The 23,495-nt window shown below is 36.9% G+C and overlaps 1 protein-coding gene across 10 annotated transcripts; it reads right to left on the reverse strand.

Moving 5' to 3' along the window:
• Nucleotides 1–85: 85 nt before the first annotated feature.
• LOC113053098 (POU domain, class 2, transcription factor 1-like) lies at nt 86–21,235 on the reverse strand. Of its 10 annotated transcripts, none has more exons than XM_026217781.1 (14): nt 21,000–21,233; nt 14,246–14,311; nt 13,814–13,905; nt 12,434–12,604; nt 11,458–11,590; nt 11,279–11,370; nt 9,602–9,775; nt 9,236–9,377; nt 8,860–9,023; nt 8,275–8,454; nt 8,081–8,180; nt 7,663–8,005; nt 7,453–7,553; nt 86–6,416 (listed from the first exon to the last, which is right to left on the reverse strand). In XM_026217781.1, the coding sequence occupies exons 1-14, from the start codon at nt 21,043–21,045 to the stop codon at nt 6,133–6,135; spliced, it is 2,088 nt and encodes a 695-aa protein (XP_026073566.1). In that variant the 5' UTR covers nt 21,046–21,233; the 3' UTR covers nt 86–6,132. The 10 variants fall into 10 exon arrangements, with proteins under 10 accessions (XP_026073566.1, XP_026073572.1, XP_026073571.1 ...); XM_026217787.1 differs by having other exon boundaries at nt 7,465–7,553; nt 8,860–9,005; nt 21,000–21,232; XM_026217786.1 differs by having other exon boundaries at nt 8,860–9,005; nt 21,000–21,232.
• Nucleotides 21,236–23,495: the final 2,260 nt, after the last annotated feature.

Raw genomic sequence — 23,495 nt, forward strand, 5'->3', positions numbered from 1 at the left:
TTAAAAATAAATAAAAATGATATGAACTCCGAAAATTCATCAACATGATCCAAAACATGAAATATATTTAGAGATGAAAAACATGTTAGAATATTAAAACACTTGGAAAATGGTTTAATGTTTACAACAAAAGAGAACTGTACAGTTACAGTAAAAGATATATATAAACAAACAAAATACAGCAGACAAATGCATCAAATCTACCATGTATCCTGATTCACATACTTATATTCTACACAATCATTCAGATCTAAGCTACGGTGATGTAGCCATTTAGCGTTCAGTCTTGGGTGTGTGTGTGTGTGTGTGTTCGCTTGATAACAGGCCATGAGTGGCACTAGAGTTCAGGTCTGTAGTGATACTCAGAATCAAACCAAACCTCACTATTACAACAGAGAGTTACAGCGTTCTGAAGGGAGATTTAGAAGTATAGACATCTACAGTATGTGACCAGGTGAGAATGGAACACATTCCTTGAGCTTCAGCCGTATGATACATGGAAAGAGTATAGAGAGGGATTTATTTTCTAAATCAGTGACCAATTAATTATGTACAGTCTTTTTTTTTTTTTTTTCATTTTGGTTTAAAAACAATGATAAGTTGGGCAGTGAAACTGATATCACATACACCGAAATCCAAAAACATACAAAAATACTATTTATTTCACCTACAGTAAGACAGTTTTGCAGTTAAATTCCATGCTGTGACAGAAAAAGAGCAACAGATCCAACGAACAAGAAAATTAAAAAGGACAAACTTTTTTTTTTTCATAAGCATCTCAGAAAAATACCAAAATATACATCTAAGCTTTGGAATTACTGAGGTTAGGACTACTGTCAGAGCTGGGTTCTGTTTCTTAATACACAAGCTGCAGGGTTTGAGAAGGAAGAGGAAAAAGAACAGAGTAATCTTTGGTATCTGCATTTGTAAAACATTTCATATTTGGATATTTTTGCTTTGGGATGGAGCTTATAGTTGCTTTCGACTCTCCACTCGGCATAAAACTATTTCCATCTGAAAAGGACCGTGTCGCACAGACGCTGTCCTTGCAGGATGGAGGACAACGATGCATAGTTGCACAGCTGATAAAACCAATTGAAATCACGATAGTGGAAAAAGCAAAGCTAGATAAAAGACATCGACAGAACATCAAAACCATGGGATGACGGCACCTAAAAGATGACTATGGAGAGACGTTGCGTGTTTTCTGTAGACAATCATAGAAACAGTGTTGCCTTGCTGCAGCCACAGAGTGGAACTACAGAGGACAGTTTATCCTGAGCAGATTGCAGTGAGCCCAGGACATCCTTCAGCGTGTATTAATAAACATCACCCAGCCCATGAGGGGTTACTGTAAGTCCTTTCCAGAAGCCGGCAGAGCAGTTTTGCTTCCTCTTTCTACTAAAACCACTTGGCCACATGAGTGACCAATGATCTAAAACCACAAGCTGATGGTTGAGGCAGGGCACTAGTAGAGAGAGTTTAGTCCATACAATCACTTTGAAAAGTCTTTGGTTACCAATAAGAAAACGAGGAACAAGCAGACCACAAACCCAGAAGAATCAGTGGCACAAACCCTGCGACAAATAAGTGTTGGGGGTTCATAAAGACGACAGCTGTCAAATCTTTAAAAAAAGCTTTGGTATAAAATTTATGCGCTTTAGTGTGAACTTAAATTTGTATCAAAAGCAAAACATAAATTCGTGGGGTGGGCTTCTAATATGCATCAGTTTGTGCGGTCCTCTGGGTATCCATCCGGTTCCTCACTCCAAACTTTAAACAGACATCTGCAGGCTTCTGTTCTGGGACAGAACTTTTTTTTAAATATATATTTTATTATTTAATCTTTTGAAGTAGATTAAAGCAAGTTTTTTTTCTCCGTTTCGAGTTATAAATGAGGTATACAACAGCTCCTTTACTCAGACCAGCTCTCGCTCGGCTCTCTGGTGCATGACCTCTTCTGTAACTATCCTATTTTGTCACTGGACTGAAGGTCTATAGCGCCAAACCCCGCTACAATCGAGAAACTATCCAATCACAAGTCAGAGCATCCAGACACACAAAAATCAAGTGCCAGAAAGGATCCACAACAACTTCAAATGTACAAAGCTGCTGCCAGGTTCAACATCCTTGGATAAATCACATCCGAACATCTCATGAGCACACAGGTTCAAAAAGATATCATTTACAGCCAAGTGGTCAATTGCATCAAATTATGCATGATGCTTCCTTATGTCCACTTAAAAAAAAAAAAAAATCCTGTATTTCTTACCGATATGTCTCACTTTTAAGATATTACATCAGACAGAACCTCTCTAAAGTATTATGATTTAAAGTAAATGCACCACTAGCGCCCCCTACATATCAGCTGGAGTGGAGTTATTAGTAAAGCTTTTAACAGGTATCCAACCGGCTTGAATTTTACCTACAAAATAGGTAGCAACACCTCTAAAATATCACAAGACACAAATAAAACTCACAGCGTTATTTTCATGGTTGATATGCACCATATGAGTTTGACACTGGTGCATGCTCGGTTGCATCCTCTTTCATATGTGCGCGCACACATGAGTTCACAACCGAAACAAAATCATCTCTCACCTCAACATATTATAGTTTACTACAATGTGTCAAACTCTGAAATAATAGTAAGGCATAAATGATTAATGCAAGTTTTTGTTAAACTAAGAAAGCCAGTGACGTTGCTCCCTCATGATATACAAAAAAAAGGCATAAAGTAAATTCAAATGATTGTTTAAAAGCAACATGGCAAATTAAATTCATTAAAAGCAACAAAAATGTAAAAAATAATTCTAAGTAAAAATAGTTTGGTGCTATCAAGTCTGTTACGTCAATGAAAGCTGTGAGGACCATCACAAGCCCCTCCCACTCAAACAAACCTCATTTAAATGTGGGCAGGGCACACAACAGCCACTCCCACGTCATAAGGGTGTGGTTGCACTTTTTGGTCTGGACTTTTTTTTTTTTGGTATTTTTTTTAGAATAGTTATAATATAAATCAAGTTTTTTTTTTCTTTTAGTGAATAAGCATAACAAAAACACTACATTCACACTAGATATTAGTTCAAATATAAAATATGAGCATCTTACATAAGTGAATATATATATAGAATTTAGAAAAGAAGTTCTCTAATCTTTGAGTAATTCCTCAGATAAATATATCAGTAACTCCCCATAGTCCTGGCGACCACCGGATCATGACACTAACACGCAAAACAACACACAAATCTACATGTCCAGAGAGGCTACGTTTGAAATTTCCGGACAGAACCAGCGGAATGAGCAGCAACAAGACCCAGCCGCAAAGACAAAGGCTTTTTCTTTTTTTACTTTGGCAAACAGGATAACAAAATATTCATTACAAGTTAACCTGGACATACCCTTTAAGTAGTAGTAGTAGTACTTGAAATAGCAGTAGTAGACTTATATGACATTATTATTATTACAGATTTTCCTGTTATACTTTGTAGTTTGGTTATACATGTTGGTCATTTTAAAATTGGACTGTAAAAAACAGCTTTTGTACATTCTGGAGTTGACTTCTGGTGTCTTTTGCTTAAAGTGAACCTTCCATGTAAGTGCTGCTGAGGTATTTCAAATCATATTAACAATAAAATACAAATAGCATCGCTAGAAAACAGTCATCATAACAAAAACTGACAGACAGGGCCACAGTAACAAAAGACGAAAGGGACAGTAATGGGAGACTCTTGACCTCTTTGCCACAGAATTTAAAATGTGAGTGTTAAAAGCAATGCTATGGACGAAACAGTACTGTAATTCTCCCAGAATGCCTGTCTGCATCACTCATTAACAACAACAACAACAACAACAACAAAATGTATCACTACAACCCTAAAAATCCACCTTCTTCTTCATCATGTGAAGCCATTTGAGAGCCATCTGTACTGCCACAGGTTCGTCAGGATCTTGATGAATGAATGAAACTACATCCAAAACAAAGACTCACCAAGAAGGTAAAACAATGAAACGAAGGACAGACTCCCAAAATGCCAAAAACAGCACTAAACACAAGGCCCTTGAGATTTTCTTTGGATCGTTAAATGTTTGGATATTGAGCGCTAAAGCAAGATAGCCCTGCACTAGAGAAGCTATATTTCTTCAGAATGCTGAACACGATTTGTTGGAAAATGCAAGTCAAAAGAGTAGGGTTTAAAAGATGTGTAATAGATGGCAAAGTTTGTCAGTAGTGAGTAGTGAAAGTGTGGTCAGCATTGCACTGGCCGACACAGGCACAGCAGCTAGTGAGAAATCCACTTTGGTTCAAGCTTTACATCATGGCTGCATTACATTGGTAGGGAAAAACAAAACAGACCATCCAGCTAAAACCCCTAATTAAGTTCTCACCCATTTATTACATATTTCAGACCCACTCTACTGTCCTCCATGGTATAGCCTACACATTAGGCTGGAGGGACAAGGGGCTCTTTAAAATTCAGAGATGTCCCTGATTTCAGATTACGGAGGACTGAATCTGGCACCTTGTAATTATAAAGAAGGGAAAATGTTCAAAAATCCTGTCAGCTAAGAACACACTTGCATGACTTACGCGTTTACAATTTTTCAGTTATCTGAACAGAATGGGAGACGACTCCCCATATGTCTCATTGACCAGCAGAAGGGACAACCCCAGACCTCAAACTGGTCCTATGCTGTAGCATCACGTCCTGTTCTCGCTTCAATCTATTTGGTTAGTTTCACTGACACTACAAAATTGAGGAGGGACGGTCATCTCAAACAAAAGAAAAACAATAAATGAACTAGGTTTTCATCTTTGGAGAAGATCAAAAATATTGCATTATATTTCCTGTGGTCTAACGAGAGCCTTCGCTCATAAATATTTAGGCTTAAACTATGCTACAGTAGCAATATACAGCAACAGGTATAACAAAGATTTTTGGTATATCTTGAAATAGAGGCAATACAAATACCTCTGAAATAAAGACCTCTTAAAGCGTGACAGAAGTTCTGCTAAAACGGAGCAGACTGCAGTTCTCAAATCCAGTTTTTTGGTACAGATACTGTGCACAAGTAGAAAATCAAAGATCCGATGACATAAAAACCCATTTGGACATCATCCACCTCAACTTTATCTTGCTTGACCTACACCTTCACAATCGGGTGGTGATACCATAAGTACATCCCATGTTAGGAAGACCTTGAGGAGGTTTACCTTGCGCGGTTACACAGTCCTGATGCTAATGTAAGACTCGCAAGCGCTCACTTACTGAAGCTTCAAAGTAGACTGCTTAGTTACTGTTGCCCACTCTGAACAACTCCTCCTTGACGAATCATGTCATAATTCATTAAAGCTTTTAGTATAAAGTGAGCTTGTTACTAGGTTAAAAAAAAAAAAAATTCGGACCCAGTTTAGTCTTCTGCTACAGAGTTAACTACAAAATGATATGAAAACAGTATCTGAAAGTGTTTCACTAGAAAGAAAGAAAGGCCTGTCGAACGATTCCTTAAAGCAATGAAACCGCATCGCAGCCGCTTATTACTCCATTTAAAGCCTTGTAACCATGAGTTAGTAAGATACTGGACATAAAGCTAACCCACTGTTTGATAAAAATAAATCATGTGCATCTAAAAGGAAATGTTCCAGGGGGCAGGAACGTCTTAAAGCAGGATGTCCAGTGAAAAGAGATGAGATCATAAAAGAATCAAGAGGTTACTGTCAGCAGTAAGAAGGTATCATTCAACACAGAGAAAACTAAGTTTTTTGGTTAAAAGCATTTCAGAAATACCTCTGAAGAAGAGGTCTGATGTGATAATGGGAGAACGGAGCGTGTTCACTGAAACGAATATGTCTTTGAGTCACAGAGACTTGGCACAATGTCCAGAGAGGTTTTTGCTCTCCTGATGCAAGCCCTGTGCTGGAGACGCCAACATTCTCTTAAGGTTGACCATCAATGAGGTCCAAACATCACAGATTAAGGTGTAAAAGATATGTGAAAAGTTAGGACATACAAACTTAAACATTAAAACAACAATAAATCCCATTTAGTAGGTTCGTTTTTGGTGGTAGCAAGATATTAAAGAAAAACTTAGAAAGAGGAAAGGGTTCTAGGAGAGGAGAGGGTAAAGCTTTTACTGGGCCTTAGAGGCCGTGGTGATGGTGGAGGCGGGCATAGTTGCAGTGGTAACAGCGCTCTGGTGGGCATCGGTGGTGATGTGCAGGTTGAGGGCTCCCGTTGCCCCTCCTGCAGACACCAGGCTGACCGGGTTACTGGCAAGCAGTGACAAGTTCTGAGGGTTCAAAAAGAGGGGTGCCGTCACGAGGTTAGGGGTGCTGCCAGCACAGGTGTTGGCAAACAGAAAGTTCCCGCTCCCGTCCAGAGATGTAATGGGCAGAGTGCCACTAGATGCCAGAGCTAAAGAGACATAAAACAACATTTTAACTCTAGCTGTAAAAACATTGAAACAGAGCAGTGGCCAATACAAATCTGATTGATACTAATCACTGAAATAAAACAATATAATTAAAATATATAATGTAATAAAATGATTATCATAAATATTGTTAGTATGGAGAACAATTTTATTAGTTTTCCATTATTATTACTATTTTTTATTAGTTTTGTTTTTATACTATTATTATTTAAGGCTTATATATATATATGTGTGTGTGTGTGTGTGTGTATACGTGTATACGTATATATATATATATATATATATATATATATATATATATATGTGTGTGTATATATATATGTGTGTGTGTGTGTGTGTGTGTATATATATATGTGTGTGTGTGTGTGTGTGTGTGTGTGTGTGTGTGTGTGTGTGTGTATACGTGTATACGTATATATATATATATATATATATATGTGTATATATATATGTGTGTGTGTGTGTGTGTGTGTATATATATATATGTGTGTGTGTGTGTGTGTGTGTGTGTGTGTGTGTATATATATATATATATATATATATATATATATATATATATTTTTTTTTTTTTTTTTTTTTTTTTTATTAGACACACACACACACACACACACACACGTAAATATATATTATGCAAAAAGAAACATATATTTGGGTTGTGATTAACCGATTTGACAGCCCTATTATTATTATTATTATTATTATTATTAAATAATGAAGTAGACTATTATTATTATTTACAAAAATATCATCTAGCTATTGAAGAGTTTTATCCACAAATCCACAAAACCTAATGCACTTAGATGGTCATATTACTTTATAAAGTTATATATAAAATGCTAGGCACTTTTGCAGATATGTTGTTTAAAATATTTACATTGCATGCAAATAAGTAAATTTACAATCTTGGAATTGTATGCAAATATGAATGCGGAACGTTTTTGAAAGAGTAGAGTGACAAGGTGATACCAAGATTAATAAGCACATGCAGAGCAATATTATAAATTCAAGTGTACTTGCCGCTCCACAGACCTTGGATAGTGGCCAAGGTGCTGTTGCTCATCAGTGCTGGACTCAAAGCGCTTCCAAGACCACCAGGTGCCAAACTTAGAAGAGCTCCGCTGCGAAGGAAACACCAGAGAAAAAAACTCAATTAACAATATAAACACACAGATGTCCAATCACAACCTTGAAGTCGAAGCTCTTTCAGAGAACCAAAATGACACTAACCCAGGATTGAACTGTGAGGACGCCATGAGGCCAGGATTGAGGCCTGCGGCTGCAGCCATGGCAGCGATGCTGGCGCTGGTGGGCAGCTGAGTGGCTCCTTGCAGAGCGGCTGAGAGGCTGGGCGCCGCCACCATCACCTGCCCAGTGCACAGAGTTGTCGCCAAGGAGCAAGGTGCCTGACTTACTGCCGTCAATATCTCCTGAGCTGAAGTCTGCTCTGAGGAGGACGCCTGTGCTGCGGAGGGGGAAGGGCTGATCGAAGGAGAGGATGCTGCTGTGGTGACTACAGGTGCAGTGGAGATGACCGATGCAGTGTTAGTGGTAGCTGAGCCAACAGTTGTGCCTGGAGAAAGAAAAGGCTCTTGAGGTGAACAATAGTAGTAAAGTTGTAGGCAGTTTTGTAGGCGTTCTTGCCTACCAGTAAAACTGGAGACACTGGTGCTGGTGAGAGGCATAACTGGGTTTACAGTCATTGTAGTCGGTGTGTTACTGGTCACAAGACTTGCTGTACTCAGTGCCTGAAACGAGGGAAAGAAGGGAGAGGTTTAGTGCTGTTTTAAGTAGTCAGAACTGTTGGGTTGAATGGACGGAGGCAGTTTGCATGTTGTGTACCAGAGCTGTAGTGGGAGAGAAGATTGCTTTGATAGGAGTGCTGATGGCGCTGCCGCTGCTGGGTGGGTTGATCCTCTTCTCTTTCTGTCTGCGGTTACAGAACCATACTCGGATCACCTCCTTCTCCATGTTGAGCTGGTCCGCAATCATGGTGATCTCCTCAGAGGTAGGTTTTTGGTTCTGCTTGAAAAGGGCAAATGCACAGGAAACAATATTAATATTTTAATAATATAAATAGAAATGTTCATATTTTATCAAATAAATACAATTTATAATTTTTTCATTACATTTATTAAATACAAATAAATAAAAATTTAAAAACAATAATACTAGTTAAATCTGTTAAATAAAAATATTTAATTAATATTAATAATGCAAAGAACAAATTATTTTTAAATAATAAAGTCATTAATAATAATAAAATATAAATCTGTGTTTAAATGACAGAAAATATTAATAATATTTTATAAAAATAAAAAGACTGAATAATTTTTTTTTTTTCTTTTTTTAATAAACACTCAAATGTATTTGATATTTCCTTCACACTGGCTTATCAAATAACCTCTGATGTGAGATGTCGCTCACCTCCAGAAAGCTCTTTTCTAAGGCCACTCTGATGTTGGTCTCGATGCTGGTCCTCTTCTTGCGGCGCCGATTCAGACCCTCCAAGCCCAGCCCAGGCGAGCCAAGAGAGCTGGGACTGGACAGGGCCTGGTCAGACGTCTGGTTCTCTGCACAAACAGCGCGCACAAAAGCACACAGAAGGAGTGATATAAGCACCTGTGCCAAACAGCAAAGCAGATGTGCCTAAGACCTGCAGAACCCTGATAGAAACTAAAAAACTAAAGAGGAATGCGACAGGAATCTTCATATCCTTTGTAACATTCTTCATGAGATGCAATGTTATTTTAAGGGAGGAAGGTAAAGGAGGGAAATGGCTCAGAGCAGAGGAAATACATACCTGCATCATTGAGCCATTTTTCAAGCAGAGGCTTCAGTTTGCACATGTTTTTAAAGCTCAGGTTTAAGGCCTCAAAGCGAGAAATGGTGGTCTGGCTGAAGTCGTTTCCATAAAGTTTTCCCATGGCAAGGCCAACATCCCCCTGGTACATGAAAAACAATAGCATGAAAGATGTTTTAAACGGAGGCAGACTCACGTAATGAGTCTCAGCCGAATGCGAATTGTCTTCAAATAATTAGAGAGGTCAGTCACATAAGAACTCTCTAACATTCTGTCATGACATGAATGATTAAACACCATCAGAGACTTTGAATACTGAAATCAACACCACCACACAAACTGTGAGAGAGGTGAAACCCTGTTCACCTGCGTGAAGCCCAGTTTGATGCGTCGCTGTTTGAAGGTCTTGGCAAACTGCTCTAGCTCCTCCAGGTCGCTGGGCTCCTCCAGGCTGGGTGTGTCGATGTGCTTTGGTGTCGTCTGGCTGTGAGGAAGGGATTGGATGGGGGTCGCTGCTATCGTGCGTGTAGGTGTAGCAGGCTGTGAAGCGTAATGAAAAAATTATGGAGATAAACAAAAACGGCTGAAAGATAAAACATTTTTAAAGAAACAAATGTGAAAACGGGACGGTCCAACTGAAAATTTAGTATGAACTGTTTTGTGAACTTTTTTTTGGTGCATATGCGCTACCATTTGAAAGTTATAATACTTTTATTCAGCAAGATCGCATTAACTATATCAGAAGGGCTGATATAAATGCTGTACTTTTGAACTTTCTATGCATCAAAGAATCCTGAGGAAAGTATAATGGGGTGCACAAACATATTCATCGGCACAACTGTTTTTCACCTTGACATTATGAAGAAATGTTTCTTCAGCACCAAATAAAAATATTAGAAAAGACCCCTTAAATATGTTAATGCAGTCAATATATATATATATATATATATATATATATATATATTTTTTTTTTTTTTATGTTTAACGTATTCAAAATATTTAACAATTAATGCAGGCATGGAGATAGGGTTATCCACCCCACTCAAAACTACTGCGCCTGTCCTTTTTTTTTTGGACAAGAATTGTATTTATTTAGACACAGAACACCTTTACGACCACATCAAATGGGAGACTTTTCAAACACACACTCCAACTTCACCTCAGCAGAGCGCTAATCAAACGAGCATTGAAAAGGTGCAGGTGATGAGGGAGCTTCAGCAGAACAACATTGAACTGTGATCAAATGAGATGTAACTTGTCAGGTTATATGTCAGTAAAAAACTAATTTTACTGTCCTGTCAGCATCTATACTGTGCTTGTAGCACATGCTCTTCAATTGCACGCACAAATTCATTGGCACATGCTGTAGCCTGTATCATTTCATTTTAAAGTGTGAAAGAAACTACAAGCATGCAATGTCGTAGTTACGTCATCAGTAAAGTCATCAAGTTAACAAAATTACATTTGCACTGCCTTAAAACAGTACATGCATGTAAATATTTGTTATATGTCTCTGAAATGCAGTGGTTTTCAAAACTGTCCCGGAGCAGCTCAGCAGTCTCCCTCATCTAACACACCCGATTCAACTCGTCATCTCATTAATAGAGACTTTAAGACCTGAACGGAGTCAGAAAAGGTAAAAGAGTTGTGAGACAATATGATGTATGTCAGATCCGCGTCATGTTCAGCAGCTGCAGATCTTAAAGCAGCCAAAATAACAAAATAACCCAGCTGTTGTGATGAAAAAAAAAAATCATAGACATCAGCAGTATTGGTATAAGTAAAACTCTCTTTCAGTCATAAAAAGCTGCCATTAAACAAATATTAAAAATATACCATCTTAAATGTTGTTTCTACATTCATTTGAAGATTGAATGTGAAAGTATTGCAATATAAAAGCATATTTAAAAATTTTAATGCTAGGTGTGAATATATGCAATTAATTTAAGCATAATTCATTCAATTAATTTGTTTTTTTTTTATTATTATTGTTTGACAGCACAAATAAAAATAGATCCAGTGGGTGAATGGGATGCCGCTGACCTGTGTGGCAAGTGTGATGCTCGGTTGGGTCTGCAGGAGGTTGGCTTGGCTTTGAGGTAGTTGAGTTAGAAGGTTCTGGGCCTGCAGGAGACCTGGTAAGAGTAAGGGGAAAGACAAAACAATCAGATAGGCAGATCACATGAAAGGATGGAGAGATCTGTTCAGATGACAGGACTCACTCTGCTGGCCCTGTGGTGTCTGCGAGATGATGAACTGCGTCGGCTGCAGCTGTGTTGCGATGTGGTGGCCCGGCTGGACCAGCACAAACTGCTGCAGGTTGAGGTTCTGCTGCTGTTGCAGTTGCTGTAATTGCTGTATTGTTTTATATAAATACAGAGTGAGGAGAACATTAGTATGTGTCACTGTACCAAGTGCACCAGTTAAGTTATGACTGGCTAACTTCATGTAACAGTAAGGATGTTTTCGATTTTGAGTGAAAAAATAAATGTTGCTTTTACCATAACAACCAGCAAAAGTAAAACATTCAGATATGATAGTGTTTTCTGCCATTTGGATCCTTGTGGAAATTAAAATGCCCCTTTTTGCAAATTAAAAAGTGTTCACCCATTTTTTAAAACTGATTTAACAGTTTAACATTGATTCTCCATTCAGTTCAGATGAAGCTTCCTTCGTATAAATAGCTGAAGGGCCTGGAGAACAAAATCCCTTTTAATTTGCCTAAATAAATATTAATGTTAATTAAAAATACACATGGCTTCTGACACTACTGTGACAATACTGCCAGGGCAAAAAAAAAAAAAAAGTGAAATATTAAAATACATTTAAAAAAATAATTTCCAATTGGTCTGAATTATTTATTAGCAATGAAATGTATCAAATGCAATACAAATTAATAAGCAATTACTTTTCTTTTAAATTTTCACTAATATCTATAATCCATCTGTTTTGCATTTTTTTCAAATGACATCATTCTGAAAGAGCAACATCATATAGTATAGTGCTGCTACAAAGAAAAGAACAGGGCTAGAAAATTCAGTTCTGGGCACAAACACCATTAAACCACTAGATGATCATTTCAAAATTTAAAAATGAAATATTATCTTACATTTAAAATGTAAAATGTTATAGAATTAAAAAAATAATAATTTCATTTCATTTCAGAGACTGGGATGAATGAAACCGTGGCTCCCTTACAGGTGTGATCTGGATGGGTTGGGAGAGGGTGATGGGGGTGGCAGCAGAGGCAGAGATGCTGGCTCCTGTAGTGTTGCTCTGCTGGCTGGCTGAATGCTGCACCGCTGCTGCTAAGAGCTGAGCCTGAGCCTGCTGCAGCAATAACTGCTGCTGCGCTGGAGTAAAAGTCAACTTGAGAGAAGAGAGCAAGACAAAGAGAGGAATTCATTTGATTTCCAATAACCACGTCTGGCACTATCGTTCCATTTCCATAAAATTCTCAAGGGGGAAATTAACCTATTATGCACAAAGCTTTACCCTGGACTTTACCCTGTGTGTTTATTTACTAAATGGCAGTTGCAGAGGTTGCTACTGTTGACCATTTACAGTTAGTCATCATTGTCTGACAATAGACACTAGGATATGCTCCAGCCTTTACAAAGGAGAAGCGGTTTGGCGAATGGATGTCCCATTAATGTCCCTATAATGTGAGCAACTGCATGAAAATTAAATCAACCCATATGAAAATCTTCATGTGAGTGTGCATGATTTAAAGAACGTTTTTCCATAGATACTTTTTTTTTTTCAAAAAACTGAACAATACAATTTCTGTGCATCACTATAGAACAAGCTCATGTGTATATAACACACTGATAGTTTAATATTTTGATTCACCTAGTGGCTGGCTGTAACTCTTTTACAGTGACGGATGGAAAAAAAACACTTTTGAAGCTAAGATCCCTGAAAAAGCAACAAGTACTGTTCTATTCTACTGCACAATATGGTTCACTTTTTTTTGGTTTAAATGTTCCAGATTAGTCGGAGAATCAAATAAGGATTAATAAATACAGCTTTTTAACTTTTGCCCAATCTATGTGGAAATGGGGGCAGAGAAGACCATTCAAAAATTTCCTCTCCTTCCTCTACTTGTTCAATGCTCATGTATGGTGATATAAATATACCGCAGCCTACTGAGACTTCAAGCAGAGAGGAAAGCGGATATGCTAATTAACGAAACTGTTATGCAGTTCATGTAAATTCTGCATAGATTTGCATATTCTCAACCATCTGTTTCCAAGCAACTGCAGAGCAGGTAATTAGCATATGGGGGCCCAATAATTTCCCCTGTAACCAGGATAGCATGTTGTGATTTAAATCTCTAATCTTCAGAGTAACTACAAATCTCACACATTGTTTTCAAATAGACACAACAATGCATGGCATCAGGTGGAAAGCCTCAGCAGTCACTCTGAAACATGATAATCACACACACCAACATCAAGACAGTGGCAGTTTAGTGACTCAGACACGGGCCCTGGGGACAATCTTTAAATTCCTACAGCTCATTCATCCATGTCACAGACCACTAAGTGTGTGTGAGCTCAGAGAAAAAGATTATACCTGTTGGAGCAAGGCCTGTGCGTGTGCGTTGGTGATTGCGCTTGTTGTTTGCACAGTCTGCCTGTGAAAGTCCAGTCCATTTGTTTGGGCACCTGGAAGAAGAAAAGCAGTCAATGCCACAATAGATCAGAGCCATATAAAAAGGTCTTTTCAAATAAGTTATTCAGCTTCAAGGTCTTTCTTATTTCAAACTTTAAAGAAAAAAAATGTTTTGTGACACATATTGAGAGACATTGTCCCACGTTCAACCTCAGTCAAAGCTGCACAAGCGACCCTTTACAACTTAAAATTGTGAACTGATAGTCTTTCGCTCACTCAAAGGTTAAAGAAAGCGGTGTTTGAAAGATCAAAGCAAAAGATCTGAGCAGACTATTGGAGAAAATACATAACATGCGAGTCTCTAAAGAGCCAATGGTTCCTTGGGTAACTCACCAGTGCTTTCGTCCCCGCTCTCCATTGCACATTTACTTGTTTCCGATGGATTACTCATTCTAGAATCTGGAGCAGACAGAAGAAGGTCGGACTTTCAGTTTCTCTTCAAAGACCAACCATTCAATGACTTTCAAAAGCGAGACAGCATCTTCAGCATTTGAAAAAAAAAAAAAACCATTCCAATTTTTCATTTCAAACCATATGACCTAATATTCTTTAAACCGAAAACTTGAAAAATAGTCCTACTTCATCTGTTATTGACTACACGGAATGTCACAACGTTTTATGCGAAAATGAAAAAACTGAATGGTGTAAATTACCAAACCAAACATAGTGACTACCCAACTCCAGATAGCACAGAATCACTATATGATAAAACAGATCTTCAAATGCAGACATCACTCACCATCAGCTGCTGTATCTGCCTCGTAAAGAGTCTCTACAGGCATCACAACAAACTTAGCACCCCTTTCACAGACAACCCTCAGAAGCAAACTCTTCTCTGTGCAACTAAACGGTTTGGATTAGAAAAACAACACACGTGCAGAGCACAGCTAAGCTTCACTGAAACCGTGGCTGCCTTTCTCTCAGTCTCTCCGGCTTGCTTTGCTCTCTCTCTCTGTGCTATGATTGTCATAACTAGAGTGTGAAGAAGTTCATTTTCATTCTGGAGCAGAACAGAAGCGAAGCGGCTGCCAGTGCCGTAATAAAGCATAATCAGTATGCAGCTGATTAAAGCCATATGCAAATCTCCCTCACTTCATTATCCAAGCAACACTTTGAAGTCCTACAAGCGATTATTTCGCACGATGCTCTGAGAGCTTTTTCACTAATTTAAATGTTCATAAATATTTATCATCTCATTAGCATATTAATTGGATCGCTTTGGAGGGAAAAGGGAGGAATGGGAAATGAAAAAAAAAAATCAACAGTGTGAATGCATAAACCCAATTACCTATGGAGTGCTGGTTAAATAAGGTGAAACAGGTGAGATTTCTGTTGATGCAATCAAAGCACACAAACCGGTGAGGTCTGTATCTGGACATAAAGAGAGCAGTTTGCGTTTAGAAGCATTTCTTAAGCACCAGAGGTTGTGGATGGAGCTGTTCAGGAAGTAAATTACTTGCCATTCTCCACCATCCTATTCACACAGCCAGCCCCATGTGGCCCAAACACTTCACGGATCAATTTCTCTGACTTCTGTAGTCATATTGTCTGGAAAGGAACATGAAGTCTGCTTTGCATATCCAGATTAATTTTGCACCTCATTAACTGATATTTTCAGAGCTTGGCCTAATTACATGAGAGATTTACATATTAGAACAAAGATCTGGCAGAGTAAGCATAAAGAAATCAGCCTATCCAAAAGCATGTATTGCTGACACTTAAAAAAGTTTTTGAAATTAAAAGTGTTAAAATTTACTGAGACAAAAGCTTCCAGGATTATAAGACTACCAAAAACTAAAATAATTGTATTGCATTTATTGGTCAAATAACGAACCGAAGCAACTAAATAGTAATGGGTAATTAGTAATTTAGTAATTAATAAAATAGTAATTTAATTCACATTATAATAAAAATGGCCTCCTTTGCCTTTGATAACAGCTCACATGCTTGCTGGCATAGTTTGTACTTTTTGACTAATTGGGTATCTATAAAAAAAATAAAAAAAAATAAAAAAAAAAGAACTTGACTATTTTTTTCTGCCTTTTGTTCATAGATAGCAGCAAGTTATATTATAGCATTAGAAATAGCCTTCTACTGCTATTAAAAAGCTTAGCATATTGGAGGACTATCAATATATGTGACTAGCAATATAAGTAGTTTAAATCTCTAAAGATAATTAAGTCAAATAATATCACAGTAATGCTCTGCAGGAACAAGCGTCGTGTGCACTGATCAGTCAGTCTCTTACTGTCATTTCTTTATTCTGTAAAAGCCTCTGACATTTATAGTCAGACAATAGCACACTGCTGTTCATTAAGTTTCTAGCACTCTCACAAATTACTTGCATTGCATGTTGACTTTTAAACATAAATATACATGTTCAACAACAGATATTTCAGCACAGTGAATGTTTTTGCGCTGAATAGTGTATCCCCTTCTACTGTGATCCATCTGTTTAAAGCGCGCACCTGCCCCTCCGCTGCTCTTTTATTAAAGATTTCAACTTAATGCAGACTGTCAGGATGGGCCTTTATGCAAAAATGGAAAGGCTTGCATGAATTAGTTACATTTACAAATAAGGAGATGACTGTTAACTGACAGTTTTTTGCGCTGAGGATGCAACCATGTAACTTATACCTTTCAAAGCGACTGACAGGGCAGGTTATCATGCTAATGCATCAGCTTGAAGTTTAAAATAAAGATTTCTCATGTTTTGGGCAGCCTGGATCACCTACTTTTCCTGCAGGAGATCATTCGATATTTTTAGATGCATTTTTGTCCATAGAAATGCGTTATTCAGTGTTGTGATTTGATGCGACGGGCTAAAATTGGACGTGCAATGTGGGCAGACCCGACTAATCGATAATGATAATTTTTATCGATTATTAAATCATCAACAATGATTGATTTTGACGATTAGTCTGCGCTGTCCCAAATGGAACATTTCGGCTGTGTTCGAAATGGCATATTTGCTTACTGCCCAGTACTCAGTGTATACTGCCTACTATTTTTTAAAGAATATTGTGTGAAACAGTATACATTAAGCAACAAAGGTTTCAGAGTAGTGTGCTTAAGTGTTGTCACATGAACATATTCAGCACAGCAAAGTTGTTACTTCACAAATAAATGTACTAACCATCCTTTTTACAAACGCTTGTTAATTAAGGATTCATAGTAAACAATGCTATATTGTCCAATTGAACTCATTTCATAATTAATGGACTTTACATACTGAGCAGAACTAATAATGTGTAAAGAGTAGTTAGGTGGTATATATTTCAGTACTGTTACTGCATACTGTATTACATTATAAAACAGTACGCAATAACAGTGCGTTGAAATTATCACACTTAAAAATGCTAACCACTTTATAACACAGACTTCATTTCCTCTTTTCAAATATTTCCTTTATTTCCATTGAAAATAAATGCCTTTCTGATCCGATATGTAGTGGGAAAAAGAACAATTTATGTCCTACTTACAGTATTGTTTTTAAATACACAGCGATAGTTTGTAGTTTACAGTAACATGTATGTATAAAAGTGTTTTATAATTTCCATTCCCTGTCTCCAGTACACTCATGCGTTTGAAGATGAAACATTACATGGAGCGTGTTGTGTTCTGGGAAACAGTATCCCATGCAATGTCTTCAGATGGACACATCAAATTTCAGCAAATGTACATTTGAACATTCACTTACTATTCACAGTATACACGCAGCATACTGCGATATAGTAGTTGTAATATGGTAGTATGCAATTTCCGAACAAAGCTTCTGTAGTTATTTTAGTGTACTTGAGTTATATTTAGTAGATTCTGAAATACAGTAGGTCATCTGGGTATTTGATGCATACAGAAAATTTGCACACTATGCACAGCATACACACTGGATACTGCAGAAATATTAAGAGTAGTATGATAGTATGGCATTTCGAACACAGTATATATGTGCACTTTCGGTCTTGCAGACTTACAATGGCCACCGAATGTATGTGTCCGTTAAGTCCACGAGACCGTAAGGTGTCCCATTCATCGTTTTAGCATTCAAAAGTGTGCTCCTGAGTGCCCCCTTTGCGAAAGTTACGTGCCCTCGATCCGCATTTCTGCTGAGCCCACACCGGGGTGAGCTCCGCAGCAGACTTCTACCCAACAGTCAAAGCGGCATTACGTTACAAAAGTGCAGACTCAGAGGAAGACCACAAGGGTTTAGGGTGCCATTTGGGACAGGGCCGTAGTTGCAGCCCTACAGCCAACTTTCAAAAGTTTTTTCAAATCCTTTTTTGTTTATTTTTTATTTTACCAAACAACTTATCCAAAAGCAAACTTGCATAAAAACGATCAAAGAATTGTTAAAAGGCTAAACTAACCTGGAGAGGAATATTTAAATTAGCAAAAAATATTTTTCTCAATTTAATGCAAATATTATCATTTTTAAACAGGCATCTATAAATTCAGCACAAAGGAAAAAATGAGAAATTGAGAAAGCAGGAACACAACATCATTCATATTCAAATTATGCATTTGAAAACACATTAAATTTGAGATTCAGAGAGGAAGTGATGAAAAATTAAAGACGCTTGATAATATGATGGAAACAGTTCATAGACCATAATTATTTTCTCTCATATATTATCATAATATCAAATCCATTTAACTGAACGAACAATAGAAAACAACATGAATTCCCTCCAATCTGCCACATATAATCACAAAGAGGATAGTTTTATAATTTTTAAAGGCAGTCAAAAACCACAAGCTCTCGCTTGATTTTAGGTCTATAATCATTTTATTCATTAATAGACTGTTAGCCTGCAGGGATTGTTTCTACATGTTCACATCAGCAGAGCATGGAGAAAAATGCAAGCAAAAATGCCATGAAGTTTCACTACTATGTTTGAAAAGTGTCAGTTACTACAAAAATAAAAGTAAGGATTCATGCAGGTAATTTACACTATAGGTAAGAGCTGTGGCTACAGGAAATTAACAAGTTTCAGCATGTCTCTCTAAGGCCCTGCACATAGTGAAAATGTTATTAGTTTAAAAGTAGGGTCTGTTACACCATGACATCCAAAGCCAAACAATTATATGATAATTTAACTTACAAACCAAATAATTCTCATGTAGTCAGAGAATGCATGTCAAATGACAGAAGGCTGATACAAAAGATTTCAAAATCAAAAAAAAAAAAAAACTTTGTAAGTTTCCCCATGTTTCTCTTGTTGTGAGACATGGGTGACATAGGTTTTACGATATCATATTTCAACAGCTAGCTATGGTCTTCTAATTTGATGGGCCAAGACATTGTTTTTCCCTAAATGTAAGATACTGTAAATTATTTATGGGAACTACAAAGCAGGATTACAGGGTGGGCAATATGAACAAAACCTTTAACCCATGTGTGTGTCATGTTGTTCCTGTTAACTACAACCTTAAATGAAATAAATGACATTAAGCTAATAAAATTAACCATTTTATTAGAAATTCTACCTTGGCAACTAACGGAAATAAGTATAAAATGACTCAAATTAATTTAGCTCTATAAATGATAAAAACTATAAAAGCACATAAAAAAAATAGAAAAATAAGTTTATTCAAAACATTAGAAAATATTGTAAGAGGAAATAATCAACACTAAAATAGTCCTGGCATCATTTTACTCATAGCAGCGATACACCTAGTAGGAATTAGGTTATCAAGTCTACACCAAAATGTTATAAACTGAATCCAAAACTTTTCAGAATATCATAATTCTCAGTTTAACCACAAAATAAACTACAACCTGTTATACATAAAAAATATACATTGTTACCTATATATCCAACTTCAGCCACATAAAGCAATATTTAGAATAAGAAATCTTTAAACTGCAAAATGTGGACTATAAAGGAAACATAAACATTATGAATTTCTGTAAAGCTGTTCTGTAAAGTACCGTGAAAAACACTAAAATAAAACTAACAATCATGAATTAGTACTGAATATCAGCTTGACTGTGATTACTTGTAGTTCTAAATATCTCTGATTCAAACATAGACACAAGACGGAGTTATATAAATGACTGATATATGATAACTTGTCACAAAATAAAAAAAGATAGGTAAAAAAATGTGGCTGTTCACGAATGATGAAACACGGTAAAATGACTAAATACAAAAGCATACAACTTGTGGAATAATAATGGAGGAGCTGTGCTCTATATGAGGATCAGCTATTAGACTAGCAAATAAAGCTGGCATAATGCCTGCATACATCTCCTTGAGCAGACACACCGACGCAATGTTACAGAAACACTGGCTGTGCTACAAAGTATCAATTTGTAGAAATCAATTTGGATACACTGTGTAAACTGTCGTCAGAGTTCCATTTTGGCACGTTCCACCATCATTCGACAATGAAATGGATTCATTCTGATAGAATATGCCGAATAGCGCATTCTGAGCAATAGAAGGCCCACATGAATAACATAACAGGGCTACACGCCTGCAATGGGCACAAAAGGCAAGAGAATGGGCATTAAAAAAAAAATCACGCCGTGTCCCGTACACCAAGCACGCACCAGCTGCTCTGCTCTTTCATATTTTCACTGTAAACACGTTGCGCAGACGCCGGCTGATTGCGAGCGAATGAATATTCAAAGCTGTATATGTGGGATTGGCTCACGGAGCAACACAAAGCCGCTGGAGTAGCATTAGCCGCTTAGCATGCCTACAGCAGCCTTCAGTTATGATTAACTGCAAATTTCTAACAACATCTGACCGGGGACAGTGCAAAACCCCGCGAGCTATCGCCGATTATGACTAATAAAATATGCAAAGCGGCGATTTCTCGGCGCCGGTATGAATATGTAACGCAGCTGCTCTAATCACACAAAGAAAGCATTTTCCTTTAATTTCCCGTCGCACTGCATCGCCAGTTTCACTGTCGCACACACAGAGAATTATTCCCCGATACGTTTATTTAAAGGATGCATATGATTGAAACATCAGGTTTGAGTATTTTGTTTACGCTTTCCCTACCGCGCTTTTCTGGGTTGAGAGAAAGAGTGTTTGAATATGAATATGAATATGTAAAATGCAGTAATGATTACCTGGTCCTGAACTCTCATCTTGACTCGCTGCTCCTCCGTCCGCCATTTTGAATATTTAAACCCAATATCCTCAAAACACAATCTAGAGGCTCACCGAAGCACTCCGTCAGTCAATCCCAGCATCAGCACGAGCACGCCAGACCTGAGAGAACCCATCCGTCTGAACTCGCCCGCCTCCGAAGGACACGCTGACATTGATCCCAAACCATAATTACACTTTCAACTTTTAAATAGCCTACACTTTGAGCTCATGTAGACCTTGCATGCGTTATTGGTCATGTGCAAAAAAGGAAGTAATATGGAAATTTACTGAAATTAAAAATTAACAACAAAAGAGAGAGAAACGAATGGGTGGTCTGGTGTATATTTAAACAGCCGAAAGTCATTTTATATGCATTTGGCTTGTTTTGCCTACATTATACATATCTCATATTTTATAAAAAATGTATTATTCAACTGTTTGTAAAACAACATCTTGCAGCAAGTGAATATGTAATAAAATAATACAATAAAGTAATAATAAATAAAGCTGTATGTGACACACTGAAAGACCAAAATGTCATGACTGATTCTTTACTTACAAGTAAACACTTTTAATTATACAAAATAGATAGAGTCTATTTAGATGTTTTTGACAATGTTACAAATCTGGATTGTGTTACCAAAAATGATATTAATTGCATATTCTTTACTGAAATCTGACAAAATGACCCGAGAAACAATAAAAGGGCTTAAATGAAATAGCCTATATGAAAAGAGTGAGAGCAAGCCTGTAAACCAGCACAGCTGAGCAGTAAATAGAAGCTGTCTGGTAAAGATGAATAGTTCCTTGCCAAATGGAAAAATGACCTGTTCACAAAGTGCCTGTCATTTCAATTATGTCTCCTACACTACCATCTGCTGGTCTTGTGTGGCAATGCACCACAGCTGGAATGCACACCCAGTTTGTTTGGGGTTAATTAACAACTTCAGATTAATATTAGGCTACTTGAACAATCACATAGCAAAGCACGTGTATGCAGAACGTATGCTTTATCCAGTGACACTGTATGCAAGTCATCCTGAATTAAATGCAGGGAGGTTCACAATCTGTAGCATATTTAATGTCCCTTGCATGTCGGTTCACTTTCCAGCAATGGCTCCCAGTCTGTACTAATGTAACTGTCTTGACATCACATCTGCCATTTTGTTACAAACTAACTTGTAAAACTTTGAGGAAGAGAAAAAGAGATCAAAGAGCAATAAAGGTGTCATAGACACAGCTGAAGAAGCAAAGCCATTTCGGTGAGCACACACGAAGAGCTGTATGAAAAAAATTCTATGAAAATCTACCTGCAGACCACCATTTATTGCAGTGAAAAACAACAAAAAAATTTTTTGCTGCCTATATTTAATATCCGGTGAGGTGGTCTTTTTTTCTGATGTTCACATTCAGAACAACAATCAAGATCAAATCAAAATGTCAGATAAAACAGTGTGGGTCACTACAGTGATTTATTTTCCTTTCAGTTGTTCTACATGTGATATTTATCAAAGGATATTTTTATATCAGCAGACAGTTTACAAATAAAGTCGACTTATGCATACTTAGATACTATGATCATTAATATTAAATAATTGAATAAATTATATTATTAATAAATGTATATTTTAGCAGAATGTGTAAACACAACGTTTTTTCTGATAAACTTAGGTTAAACTTAAAATTTGTGAGAACATAGAAAGGAATTTTCCTTTTTTTAAAAGTCTGTTTCATGTTTTGTCCTGTTTTGTTCTGTTCCAAAGCTTTGTGAAATATGACAAAATTTTGCATAAAAAAAATTATATATATATATATATATATATATATATATATATATATATATATATATATATATATATACATACATATATATATATATATATATATATATATATATATATATATATATATATATATATATATATATATATATATATATATATATATATATATATTGTTTGATATTCACAAAGCTCTCTCTCTTTGCCTAAAAGGGATGTTGGCTAGTTTTGGACTGGGAGTGATGATGAGTCAAGATACTGTGGAGGTTGCAAGGGATGATGATGTCACCCTTACAGGTAATTTTGAACCTAAAAATTAAGTAAATGACATTATAATTATAACATGGATAGGTGATCCTGATGAGACATCTAAAAAGATGGTAAGCCAGAAAAAACTTCAACTGTCTACCAAAACACAACTATCCATGATTCGTGTAAAAATAATAACTGTGTAATAATTAAAAAAGGATCACAACGGAGCAATCCAATGGTTCTCTGTTTTGACCTCACAGGTCATTTTTGGTAACTACTACTCCCATGGGAAAGCTTTCATAGAAACTGACCTAACTGCAAAAATGTCAAAATGATTAGAATAATTAGATGTTTTGTTCAGATTTCTGGAGACATTGTAGGCAAATCAGCTGACACTATTCTCTTTTGGTTCAGGGTAAGTTTCTGGCACTTTGTCTCAAA

This window comes from Carassius auratus, chromosome 34, assembly GCF_003368295.1.
Source record: "Carassius auratus strain Wakin chromosome 34, ASM336829v1, whole genome shotgun sequence".
Taxonomy (NCBI): Eukaryota; Metazoa; Chordata; class Actinopteri; order Cypriniformes; family Cyprinidae; genus Carassius; species Carassius auratus.